Genomic DNA, 14130 nt, shown 5'->3' on the forward strand with positions numbered 1-14130 from the left:
TAAAGTGGAGCACATTTCCTACTGATGTATGACTTTTCTACTATTTTCAGTTTAAGGTTATTTTAATAAAATAGGACTTCACCTAGAACATTTCTTGAAGTAATATATTATTGATAAAACAAAAAAAACCAAAGCCTCATATAAAAGATAGAGACGCCTCTGAGGGCATACTGTAGCTGTTTTGTTTTTACTGAAATACATTATTATTTTTTTAAAACATGAAAACTCTGAGGTGTGTGGCACAAGAATAAATATAGACAAAGGTGATGTACGGCACAGATATGATAATTTCACCAACTGGCAGAAAACTCATCATAAATGGTTCATGACAGGGCTGACAAATCTGCTTCTTTCTCTGCCAAAATTGATCAGTCATTATCACAATTCTCAAGTCTAAGGTAAAATCTGTATTCGGTGAAGACCAACTTTCCCATTACTGAGATAGGAGATGGCTGCTACAGATACCGTTCTATGTAGATGGGGAGGAGGGAAGAGCTCTGTCTCTATCTCATTCTGCCTACATAGAATTGTATCTGTAACAGCTGGTGATTATCATTGTCCGGACTATAGCAACTCCAGCAGGATGTGCATGATAGTCCAACTCCGCAGCTCACTGTCTACGGACTTTGTACACAGAGGCCTGGTGTGGGCTGGGCTAGCTTTCTCAGCTCTGCTGCATTCTAAATCTAAAAGCTCTGATTGTGTCAGAACAGCTGCACCCAGTAATCTAAGCGATACCTCCTCAATGGATGCAGGGACTGTTTTCCTACATTATGCTGCTCTTAGATGAGAGAGATGTGGAAACCACAAGAAAAACGACCATACGGCAAAAACTATAAACAATAAAAACAACTCTTTATTAATGCAAACATTAAAATGTACATGCAAAAATGGAACAAAGATGGAGAGAAGTGGCACAGGTCACAACACAAATATTGCCGTGTGAATACAAAACATGCAGGCCCACCAATATCTCCCTAAATATGAAAGATGTAGGTATGGGGAGTGGACACCACTACAGAGGAATGGCTGTAATAGTGCACAACATTAAGTCATAGTCACCTGGAACACCACACAGACAACATGTATCCCTCAAAAAGAGGCTGCTAAATCACTGTATATAAAAAGTACAAGTATAATAGCAAAAACAAAGATGTCCAGGGAAGACTGACACTCATTACATATCAAAAAACAGCCATTGCTGCATTCATGTCGCATCACACCGAAAGCGGAACCAGGATGATACCAATATCACCCATATAACAGACAGCACCTGCTGTTCAAAGAAGTATATTACCTGGTCCAAGGTGGAGCATCGACAGGTGTCCAGTGGATGGCCCGCACGTCAAGACCCGACGCGCATTTCGGAGCACGGGCTCCTTCGTCAGGGGGCGTATCGGAAGGCTGGTGTGCCGAGCTTTTAAATGTGTCCGCGCCCATGTCAGCGGCGGCTTCCGCCGGAAGTGACGCATGCATCGCCAAGACAACCACTGCCTCACAGCGGCGGCGACATCATGCGAGGGCGTCGCCAAAACCATGGCAACCGCCCGAGCATAGAGACGCCGCAAGCCGCCGGAAGCAGCGGCGTTCAGCGCGCATGCGTGCAGGCAGAGCCGTGACAGATAGAAAACAACGGCAGGGGGAACAATGGCCTACCAATAGAAGGGGACTGGTATCCTACCAGATGTATACGGAGATAACGCAGGCGAATAGTGGCACTGATAGACTCCTCAAATATGGCCCCAAGCAGATTAAATAAATGCTACATGAGATAAACATGACTATCTATGATAGGACACTCCTATTTCTGCCATGTAACTGTAAGCAAACATGACCACAGGCGCAACACAGACCCACACCAAAGACCCATAGTTCACAAAATGCCATATTGTCAATATATACAAAAATAAACACCATATAATACAATACAAATAACCCACAAACGTAAACAAAAAAGAAAAGAAAAAAAGCAAAGAACAATAGAGTATGGCCACCATAGAAAAGAGAGACTGAATATTGCTATTCCAGAGACCATCTTGTATACAGCTTCATATGGTGGACAGGATGGAACTTGGGTCCAGGCAGATTGTCACCCGACAAAATCCAAACACTATATGAATCTAAAAGACAATAATAAAACATATTTAAAATCAACATGAAAACAAACACGGATATATTCGATCATGTGTCGAACTACCACCTGTGCCGTGGTCAGAATCACAGAAACGACGCAAAAGTTATGGTCTCATTAAGTCCATGAGGATGGACGCTGTTAAGCGTCCATATCCACCGAGTCTCGAGTTGTGCCAACCGTTGTGAGATATTACCTCCCCTAATATTCACCTCAATCATATCGATACCCTTGACACGCAGAGCGCTACTGTCACAATTGTGATGTGTCTTGAAATGTCGGGGTATCGTTTTAAGTAGCTGGATCTCCGTTTCCTCTGTAGCTGCCTCAATGCCCCGAACATGCTCCCTCACCCTTGTTTTTAGTTGCCGTGTCGTCAGCCCTATATATATCAATGGGCACGGGCAGGAGGCGTAGTATATCACATTCCTGGACGTGCATGTTATGCATTTCTTGATTTTGAAGTTTTTTAGTCCAGTGGAATCAGTGAATGTATCCTCCCTCACAATGTTTTTACACTCTATACATCTCCCACAAGTGCGACAGCCACTCCTTGGTCTATTACTTGGATCATTAAGAAATGTCCGGGGTGGTTTACCAATATAGTGGCTGTGCACCAAGTGGTCACGTATATTCCGAGCCCTACAGAATGTAATCATTGGCCGATCGGGTATAATTTTGGCCAATGTTACATCAGTTCTCAGGATGGGCCAAGCACGCTCTAAGGCGTTACGAATGGCTCCCGCCCGTGAATTAAAGTTAGTCATGAACCTGGTGACATCAGACCTGTCACCCCTTTCTGGACTCCCGTAGAGTAGTGTATCCCTATCGCTGTGTTTAGCACGAAGGTATGCTCTTTTAATTGAACGATTGCTGTACCCACGTTCATGGAAGCGAGATTTAAGGGCCTCAGCCTGTGCTTCAAATTCAACGTTGGTAGAGCAAATACGGCGTATCCGTAAGAATTGTCCTACTGGGACAGAGCGAACCATGTGAGCTGGATGGGAGGAGGACGCATGGAGGAGCATGTTAGTGGCAGTGGGCTTTCTATAAATTGTAGTTTGAATAGTATCAGCCCTATCCCTAGTTAGCCTTACATCAAGGAAGTCAATGCTCGAACCATTAGATGTAGCTGTTAGTTTAATATTCCTGTCATTGACATTTAGGGCGGTCACGAAGTGAGAGAAAGTCCCCCGGTCACCCTGCCAGATAATGAGAATGTCGTCTATGTAGCGCGTCCAAAAGAGGACGCGCTCCATAGACAACAGACTCTCTGACCGTAGGAGGTCCCTCTCCCACAGCCCCAGGAACAGGTTAGCATAGGAGGGCGCAAAGGCCGCTCCCCTGGCTGTTCCTTGGAGCTGCAGGAAGAAGGACCCCCTAAACGTGAAGAAATTGTGCGTCAAAGTGAACCTCAGCATTTCCAACATGAAACCCCGAAAATCAGGGGAACAATTGGATGTGGATAGAAAAAATTCTGTAGCTGCCAAACCATCCGTGTGGCGAATGCTAGTATATAATGATTCCACATCCATTGTTCCCATGATGGTATCTTCACCCAATTTCAAGTCATCGACTCTCCGTAAAAGTTGATTCATATCCTTGAGATAAGAGGGAAGCTCCTCGACAAGAGGTTGTAATACTGAATCAATCCATTTATTTATGGCCTCAAGGTAGTTCCCTCTCCCCGACACAATGGGACGTCCAGGTGGCACGACCGCATTTTTATGTGTCTTGGGGAGAAGGTAAAAAGTCGGGACAGTAGGTTCCGATATTATTAATGCTGTACATAACTCTTTTGTTATGATGCCCCTATCAGTAGCCCTCCGAAGAATCCCCCCGAGTTCTGCAGCTCCAAGGAACAGCCATGGGAGTGGCCTTTGCACCCTCCTATGCTAACCTGTTCCTGGGGCTGTGGGAGAGGGACCGCCTACAGAGAGTCTGTTGTCTATGGAGCGCGTCCTCTTTTGGACGCGCTACATAGACGACATTCTCATTATCTGGCAGGGTGACCGGGGGACTTTCTCTCACTTCGTGACCGCCCTAAATGTCAATGACAGGAATATTAAACTAACAGCTACATCTAATGGTTCGAGCATTGACTTCCTTGATGTAAGGCTAACTAGGGATAGGGCTGATACTATTCAAACTACAATTTATAGAAAGCCCACTGCCACTAACATGCTCCTCCATGCGTCCTCCTCCCATCCAGCTCACATGGTTCGCTCTGTCCCAGTAGGACAATTCTTACGGATACGCCGTATTTGCTCCACCAATGTTGAATTTGAAGCACAGGCTGAGGCCCTTAAATCTCGCTTCCATGAACGTGGGTACAGCAATCGTTCAATTAAAAGAGCATACCTTCGTGCTAAACACAGCGATAGGGATACACTACTCTACGGGAGTCCAGAAAGGGGTGACAGGTCTGATGTCACCAGGTTTGTGAATAACTTTAATTCACGGGCGGGAGCCATTCGTAACGCCTTAGAGCATGCTTGGCCCATCCTGAGAACTGATGTAACATTGGCCAAAATTATACCCGATCGGCCAATGATTACATTCCGTAGAGCTCGGAATATACGTGACCACTTGGTGCGCAGCCACTATATTGGTAAACCACCCCGGACATTTCTTAATGATCCAAGTAATAGACCAAGGAGTGGCTGTCGCACTTGTGGGAGATGTATAGCGTGTAAAAACATTGTGAGGGAGGATACATTCATGGATTCCACTGGACTAAAAAACTTCAAAATCAAGAAATGCATAACATGCACGTCCAGGAATGTGATATACTACGCCTCCTGCCCGTGCCCATTGATCTATATAGGGCTGATGACACGGCAACTAAAAACAAGGTTGAGGGAGCATGTTCGGGGCATTGAGGTAGCTACAGAGGAAACGGAGATCCAGCTACTTAAAACGATACCCCGACATTTCAAGACACATCACAATTGTGACAGTAGCGCTCTGCGTGTCAAGGGTATCGATATGATTGAGGTGAATATAAGGGAAGGTAATATCTCACAAGTCCTCATGGACTTAATGAGACCATAAGTATTGCGTCGTTTCTGTGATTCTGACCACGGCACAGGTGGTAGTTCGACACATGATCGAATATATCCGTGTTTGTTTTTATGTTGATTTTAAATATGTTTTATTATTGTCTTTTAGATTCATATAGTGTTTGGATTTTGTCGGGTGACAATCTGCCTGGACCCAAGTTCCATCCTGTCCACCATATGAAGCTGTATACAAGATGGTCTCTGGAATAGCAATATTCAGTCTCTCTTTTCTATGGTGGCCATACTCTATTGTTCTTTGCTTTTTTTCTTTTCTTTTTTGTTTACGTTTGTGGGTTATTTGTATTGTATTATATGGTGTTTATTTTTGTATATATTGACAATATGGCATTTTGTGAACTATGGGTCTTTGGTGTGGGTCTGTGTTGCGCCTGTGGTCATGTTTGCTTACAGTTACATGGCAGAAATAGGAGTGTCCTATCATAGATAGTCATGTTTATCTCATGTAGAATTTATTTAATCTGCTTGGGGCCATATTTGAGGAGTCTATCAGTGCCACTATTCGCCTGCGTTATCTCCGTATACATCTGGTAGGATACCAGTCCCCTTCTATTGGTAGGCCATTGTTCCCCCTGCCGTTGTCTTCTATCTGTCACGGCTCTGCCTGCACGCATGCGCGCTGAACGCCGCTGCTTCCGGCGGCTTGCGGCATCTCTATGCTCGGGCGGTTGTCATGGTTTTGGCGATGCCCTCGCATGATGTCGCCGCCGCTGTGAGGCCGTGGTTGTCTTGGCGATGCATGCGTCACTTCCGGGGAAGCCGCCGCTGACATGGGCGCGGACACATTTAAAAGCTCGGCACACCAGCCTTCCGATACGCCCCCTGACGAAGGAGCCCGTGCTCCGAAATGCGCGTCGGGTCTTGACGTGCGGGCCATCCACTGGACACCTGTCGATGCTCCACCTCGGACCAGGTAATATACTTCTTTGAACAGCAGGTGCTGTCTGTTATATGGGTGATATTGGTATCATCCTGGTTCCGCTTTCGGTGTGATGCGACATGAATGCAGCAATGGCTGTTTTTTGATATGTAATGAGTGTCAGTCTTCCCTGGACATCTTTGTTTTTGCTATTATACTTGTACTCTTTATATACAGTGATTTAGCAGCCTCTTTTTGAGGGATACATGTTGTCTGTGTGGTGTTCCAGGTGACTATGACTTAATGTTGTGCACTATTACAGCCATTCCTCTGTAGTGGTGTCCACTCCCCATACCTACATCTTTCATATTTAGGGAGATATTGGTGGGCCTGCATGTTTTGTATTCACACGGCAATATTTGTGTTGTGACCTGTGCCACTTCTCTCCATCTTTGTTCCATTTTTGCATGTACATTTTAATGTTTGCATTAATAAAGAGTTGTTTTTATTGTTTATAGTTTTTGCCATATGGTCGTTTTTCTTGTGGTTTCCACATCTCTCCCATATCATCTTTATACGACTGGTGTGGTTATAGTCCGGCAAGTGAGTGGCAGCAAGTGCTCACACCATTCGGATTCACGGTATGCTGCTTTGTAGCACCGTCATCTTGATGCTCTTAGATGAGGTAGCAAAAACCTGCTGACAGATTCCCTTTAATCAATAAGGATCAACGCCCTATTTACAATTCCTAGTAATATCCCTTCACAAGATCAAATTCTGACAAACTGAAAGGAAAAGGAGATTTATTTTTAATTATGTGAGGCCCACCTCACTGTGCCAGCACTAACTCACGAAACTTTCCCAACCAAGAGTCATTTTATGATAAGACATTGTGGACAGAAGGACAATTGAAAATGTATAACTTGGAAGTCTCTAAGATTGAGGGAAATGAAAACGATTGTCAAACTAGACATTAACTCTAACCTAGAAAGGAGCAAGTGGAGCCAACAGTGTCACCTTTATGAATGAATAGAACAGTGTATTGAGTCTGTGAATAGCAAACAATGGGATGTCAGGCTTTCATTTTAAGGAATATGTAAGAGATATGGATAAGTGTACTCTACCTTGATCTGTGCCATCAGTGCTTGCCAAGGAGCCACTATCGCTGGGAGTTCCGGACCTGAAATGATTTACCACAGACCGTCTGCTTTTCCTAGAAGCTGATTGATGCTTCTTTTCTTCATTTGGTGGGGTTGGTATCAGAAGCGGTTTTGCAAGTTGAACACTGGGGCTAAAATGACAGGAATAAAATAAATTACAACACATCAATACTGTGAAGATTGCAAGTAAAAAAAGTTCATGTTATTTTTTGGTCAATTTAATCATTAAGAGTATGTAGACACTTTGCCGGATATACAGGGCTTGAACTACAGAAGACTGGTGTAATGTTATTTTCTCTGATGAAGCCCCCTTCAGACTGTTGTAGATATCTGGAAGAGTGATTATCCAGAGAAGAAAAGGTGAACATTACTATGAGTTCAGTGTCATACCAACAGCAAAGAGCAAAGCATCCTGAGACCATTCATGTGTAGGAGGTGCTTTTCATCGAGCGGAGTGTGCTCACTCACAATTTTGTTTAAGAATACTACCATGAATAAAAAATTGTATCTAAATATCTTCCAAGAGCAACTTCTCCCAATGATCAATGATGAACAATACTTTTCCTAGCATGATGGAGCAACATGGCACAAGGCAAAAGCGATAACTAAGTGGCTTGGTTAACAAAACATTGAAATTTTGGGTCTATGGCCAAAAAACTCCCCCGATCTCAATCCTAATTAGAGCCTGTGGTCAATATTCAAAAAATAGGAGGTCAAAAACATACACACAAAAATTATGATAAGCTCTAAGCACTGTTTAGGCAAGAATGAGTTATCAGTCAAGATTTGGCCCAGAAGCTGATATCCAATATGTCAGGGAGAATTGCAGAAGTCATAAATAATAAGTATCAACACTATACATATTCAGTCTGCATAAACTTGATGTTAATAAAATTTGTTAAGAACATTTTAAATGGGACCTTTCTCCTTGGAAAATAATATTTACTTGCAGATATAGGGTTAACCTGCAGGCAAATAGTGTGACAATACTGCTCAGCCGCCTAACTGAAAGTGTGACTACCGAGAGAAACACCAAGGTTACTTACGGGTAGCCGGTTTTTCCGGAGCCCATGACGGCACACCTGAGAGAGGGGATCCGCCCAGTCAGGACAGGAAACCCTACTAAAAATAAAAGGGCGGTACCTCTCTGTCGCTTCAGTTGGTTTTCAGAGCATGAGAGGCCCCCCCCGGTTAGTACACACGGCAATCCAACACCACATTATATTAACTAAACACACCCAAAACAATAGTGCACACCGAAAGGGTGAAAAGGGGGGGAATATACGGGTGCCGTCATGGGCTCCGGAAAAACCGGCTACCCGTAAGTAACCTTGGTGTTTTCCCTTCCCCCATGACGGCACACCTGAGAGAATTTTGTAGAATTAAACCTTAGGGAGGGACCACCGCTTGTAGCACCCTTCTACCAAAGGTTAGGTCAGCAGAGGAAGAAAGATCTAGCCGGTAGTGTTTGAAAAAAGTTGAGGGTGAGGACCAGGTAGCGGCCTTGCAAATTTGATCAATTGATACCTCAGCCTTTTCTGCCCAGGAGGTAGCCACGGCTCTGGTGGAGTGAGCCTTGATGCCTTCGGGAACCGGAGTGCCACCCGCAGAGTAGGATAAACTAATGGCCTCCCTAATCCATCTGGCAATAGTACTTTTAGCTACCCCACACCCTCTTTTGCTACCCTGAAAGGCTATGAATAGGGTTTGGTCTTTCCTCCACTGACTAGTCATAGATATGTATTGTAACATAGATCTTCTCACATCTAACATGTGGAACTTTTGTTCCCCTGGATTCTTAGGATTACTACAGAATGATAGTAAAGTAATCTCTTGACTCCTATGGAACTTTTGAACCCCCTTGGGGAGATAAGCCGGGTCTGGTCTTAGAACAATCCTGTCATCAAAAACCTGAGTATAAGGAGGGCATATTGACAAGGCCTGTAAGTCACTTACCCTATGTGCCGATGTTAAGGCTACTAGTAGAACTGTTTTAAGGGTAAGTAACTTAGGTGACAACTCCTGCAAAGGCTCAAAGGGCTGTTTAGTCAGGGCTTCTAAGACCAAGATTAGATCCCAAGGAGGGATTTATGGAATAATGACCAGCCGAGATCTACTACAAGATTTTATGAATCGTGAGACCCATCTATTTGAGGCAAGATTACAATTATATAGGGCCCCCAAGGCAGAAACCTGAACTTTAAGGGTGCTGGTTGCTAACCCAAGATGTAATCCTGCTTGCAGAAATTCTAGGATAGGACCTACTGGAGCCACCTCCCCCAATGGTTCACCCAGGAAGTCAAGAAATTTTTTCCATGTCCTACCATAGATCCTAGAGGTTATGGGTTTTCTGCTTTTCAACAGGGTGGAGATTAACCCTGGAGAGAATCCTTGGCGACTTAGTAACGCCCTCTCAAATTCCAGGCTGCGAGATGGAAGCCCTTCACCTGAGAGTGGGTCACTGGGCCCTGGGTTAGCAGGTCCGGAACCTCTGGCAGGATCCATGGGTCTGTTACCGACATCTGCCTTAGAAGGGAGAACCATGGTCTTCTTGGCCAAAAAGGAGCTATGAAGATGATTTTTGCCTGATCCTCCCTGATTTTCCGGATCACAGCTGGAATCATCACTATCGGGGGGAATGCGTAGGCCAGAGAAAACTTCCAGGGTATCAGTAGGGCATCTACTGCGAAGGGATGTTCTCTCGGATTCAAGGAGCAGAACTTTCTGACTTTTCTGTTGTGAGAGTTGGCAAATAAGTCTATCTCTGGTGTGCCCCAGGCCTGGACTATTTGTTGAAATATCTGGGGGTTTAAGGACCATTCCCCCTGCCTTAAACCTCTGCGACTCAGGAAGTCCGCTTGAGTGTTTTCTATGCCTTTGATGTGCAACGCCGACAGAGATGACAGGTGTTGTTCTGCTAGTTGAAGGAGTAGATTTGATGCATGCATGAGGCCTTTGGACCTCGTCCCCCCATGATGATTGATATACGCCACCACTGCTCGATTGTCCATCAGGATTCGAGTATGGCGACCCCGAAGAAAAGGAAGAAAATGTCTTAGGGATTTCTCCACTGCCCATAGTTCTTTTTCGTTTGATCCATAGTTTTTCTCTCGTATGGACCAGGTCCCTTGTACAGAGTGAGATCTCAGGTGAGCCCCCCAACCTGTACCGCTTGCGTCGGTCGTGATGATGTCTATGACCGGATTTTGCCACCGGACCCCCATTGTCAGGTGGTTTTTCACCGTCCACCAAACTAGGGAATCCCTTACGCCCAGGGAGAGACATAGATTTCCTTCTAAATGCCCTTTTAACAGTCTTTGAGCTGAGAGAACTTCCCACTGTAGTTGTCTTAGGTGGAATTGTGCCCATGCTACCGCCGGGATACACGACGTTAACGAGCCTAGAAGGGACATTGCCTTTCTCAGAGTCATTGTTGGCTGGTGTATTGCTGTACTGGCCAGGTTTATTATCTTGTCTACTTTGTTTTCTGGAAGGAGGCAGAGCTGACGTTCGGAGTCCAGTATTAACCCCAGGAAGGACTGTAATTTTGCTGGCAGCAGTCTGGACTTGGGGACATTTATTAACCAGCCCAGCTCCACTAGAGTTGATGTTACCACTGATACTTGATGAGTGCAGTGGGACTCTGACCTTCCTATTACAAGGAAATCGTCCAGATATGGGACAATGATTACATCCCGGGACCGGAGGTACGACATTACTTCCACCATCACCTTGGTGAAAACCCTGGGAGCTGTAGACAGACCGAACGGAAGGGCTGTGTATTGATAATGTTTTACCTGATTCTGAATATAGAGAGCTACTCTCAGGTATTTCTGATATTCCGGATGTATTGGTATATGGTAATATGCATCCTTCAAGTCTATTACTGCCATGAAGCAGTGTTGGAAAAGAAGTTTTATGGTCGTATTTATAGACTCCATCTTGAAAGAGTAGTTCTCTATAGATTGGTTGAGTTTTCTTAGGTTTATAATAGTTCTCCAAGAACCATCCGGTTTTTGGATCAAGAAGAGGGGGGAGTAAAACCCCTCTCCTTCCTCCCGAACCGGGACCTCCTGAAGAACCTTTTTGTGGACAAGTCCCAAGACTTCGGCTTCTAGGGCAGATTGTTCCTGCTGGGACTTTCTTCGGGGAGTTATAATAAAGTTTTGTCTGGGTGCACAGATTAATTTTATTTTGAGGCCGTCTCTGATAATATTTTTGACCCAGGTACTGGGGGAGATATTTACCCAGGCCGGAAAGAAGAGGGAGAGTCTTCCTCCCACTTCTGTCGTAATGTCATTGGGGGGATTTTTTTGCCAATGTAGAGGGCCCTTTAAACATATAGCCCGATCCTTTCTTATCCCTAAAGTCCCAGTTTTTTCTCTCCCCTGGGGGGCGACCTCTATTATATCTTCTCCTCCGAAAAAAAGTTTTTTTGGACTCTTTAGGGATATTGGGAAAGACTTTCTTTTTATCTCCTGCATGTTCCAGGATCTCTTCAAGTTTTTTCCCAAAGAGAAGTTGGCCGTCACATGGAATGGAGCACAGCTTGTGTTTAGATGGCAAATCCCCCGGACAACCTTTGAGCCAAAGGGCTCTTCTTGCCGCATTAGACAAGTTCGCTGCTCTGGCCGTTAGTCTTGCGGAATCCGCAGAAGAGTCTGCTAAAAAGGCTGCTGCTCCTTGCACTAAAGATATATTGGCAAGGATGTCAGTTCTGGGTATTTTGTCCCTTAGCTGATCTTCTATCTGCTGTAGCCAGACCATTAGAGCACGGGCCGTACAAGTTCCAGCAATTGCTGGCTTCAGGCCCCCCGCTGAGGCTTCCCAGATATGCCTCAGAAACCCATCAGCTTTTTTATCGAGCGGGTCTTTAAGAACACCCGAGTCTTCTAGTGGAAGGGATGATCTTATGATCTTTTTAAACATTTGGCTACTGCTCCATCAATTTTTGGGATCTTTTCCCAGGGTTCAGAGTCTTTATCCTCAAAGGGATATCTCCTTTTGGATGAAGAGGGCAAAGAACCCATTTTTTCAGGTCTTTTCCACTCTTTCTCAATTAATGCTTTTATTTTTGCATTAACCGGAAACGTGCGTTTCCTCCTCTCTTCTAAGCCATCAAACATGACATCCTCTAGTGACCTAGGTGTCTTCTCCTCTTTAAGACCCATTGCAGACCTGACTGCTTTGACTAACTTGTCCACGTCCTCAGTTGGAAAGCAAGGACGACCTCCTGAATCACTGTCTGAGGAGGGATCCGAAGAGTGGACCGAGGCCGGTGAAGTAGAGGGAGATCGGGATGTTTTATGACTCCCCTGTCTCTGAGAGGCATCTGATTCTGTAGACGCCTTACGGCTTCTCCCTCTCGGTTCGCTAAGGGCCAATTTCAAGGAGTCTTTTATTTCAGCCTGTATTATGGCTTTAAGGCTAGTGGCGAAATTAGGGGTTTCTTCTTGTATAGTCTTACTAATGCAGTTAGCACAGAGATCCTTCTGATACTGAACTGCAAGCGGGTCTTTACAAAGGGCACACTCTCGGTTCTTTGTTTTACCGCTAGCTTTCCTGGACCCCTAGTGGTCAAAACAGAAAAATGGACCCTGTTACCATAAGGGATACATTCACGCAGATCACTCACCACTGCCGACAATCAAGGGTACCGATTTTGGAGGCTGGACAGATGCACGTGAAGCGTCCCTCCTGGACGTCGACGAATCTTGCCGGACGGAACGGCCACTGTTCCTACCACTTGAGCGGCTGCTCCTGGTATGCTGGTGGCTCGGCAAGGCATCTGGTGAGAGATCCTGCTGCTGCTGCTGCTGCTGCGAAGGCGGCTGCTGCTGCTGCTCCTGTTGTCCCACTTCCATAGTGAAGTTTAGAACATGAGCGCGTCTTCTGTGGTCCAGCACCCTTTTATGGGGGACCACTGCACTCCCCGACTCCTCCGGTGCCCAATGGTGGCCCTCCCCTCCTCTGCCGCGCCGCCGGAGTCCTTTTCCACCAGCCGGTGTTTCTTCATGGGCGCCGCCATCTTGGATCCGGCGCCTGCTCCTGACGTCACACGGGCACACCCATTCCCAGCGTGCCTGGCGTGTGACGTCAGACGAGTGACCCGGAAGCGGCCGCCACGCCTGGACGCCGGCAGAGAGGGGAGAGCGGCGTGGCAGCCATGGAAGGAACCCGGTCCTCCAACCATGCTGCACAACGCCCGCACGGACGCAGCGACCCGGGGGACCTGCGGACAGCGCCTCCAGGACCCGAACCTCCGACGCACAGGCGCTGCCTGTTCTTCCACGCCGGGACGGGACCTGGGTAAGTCGAACCGCTGTGTTCAGCACAAGGGTCCCTGTCAGGACAGGAAACCCAACTGAAGCGACAGAGAGGTACCGCCCTTTTATTTTCAGTAGGGTTTCCTGTCCTGACTGGGCGGATCCCCTCTCTCAGGTGTGCCGTCATGGGGGAAGGGAAAAATTAACTTATTTCCTTCTGGGAGCTGCCGGCTTTCAGTCATGGGGGTGTACATGAAGTGACTACAGTCACTAATCACAGCACCCCTCAAGATATTGTGAGTGGCAGCAGAAAACACTCTGGCACATTGATTGACAGCCAACTCTATAGCGCATCTATGCAGAGAAAGCTGTCAATGTGTCAGAGTGTGTTTACAGCCGCCACTCACAGTATAGTCAGCAGTGCTGTGAACAGTGACTGACTACTTCATATACATCCCTATGACTGAAAGCCGATGGTACCTGGGAAGAAATAAGTTAATTTTCACCTGGTAGACGTACTTTCAGTAAGGTGAACAGGAACCATTGTATTGCTATGTACCTGCAAAAAACACCTATATTTGCAGGTAAATAGCATTTTCCAAAGTGACAGGTGCCCTTTAAAAACTTCTGAAAT

At 45.9% G+C, this 14130-nt stretch overlaps 1 protein-coding gene across 3 annotated transcripts in view; it reads right to left on the reverse strand.

Moving 5' to 3' along the window:
- Nucleotides 1-14130, reverse strand: part of VWA3B (von Willebrand factor A domain containing 3B) — a 353597-nt gene that overhangs the window by 66077 nt on the left and 273390 nt on the right. For all 3 annotated transcript variants that reach the window (XM_077296867.1, XM_077296866.1, XM_077296868.1), the window contains one exon: nucleotides 7195-7361. In XM_077296867.1, the coding sequence (XP_077152982.1) occupies nucleotides 7195-7361 (167 nt within the window). The remainder of the gene's footprint in view (nucleotides 1-7194; nucleotides 7362-14130) is intronic.

Source organism: Ranitomeya variabilis, chromosome 3 (genome assembly GCF_051348905.1).
Source record: "Ranitomeya variabilis isolate aRanVar5 chromosome 3, aRanVar5.hap1, whole genome shotgun sequence".
Classification (NCBI taxonomy): Eukaryota; Metazoa; Chordata; class Amphibia; order Anura; family Dendrobatidae; genus Ranitomeya; species Ranitomeya variabilis.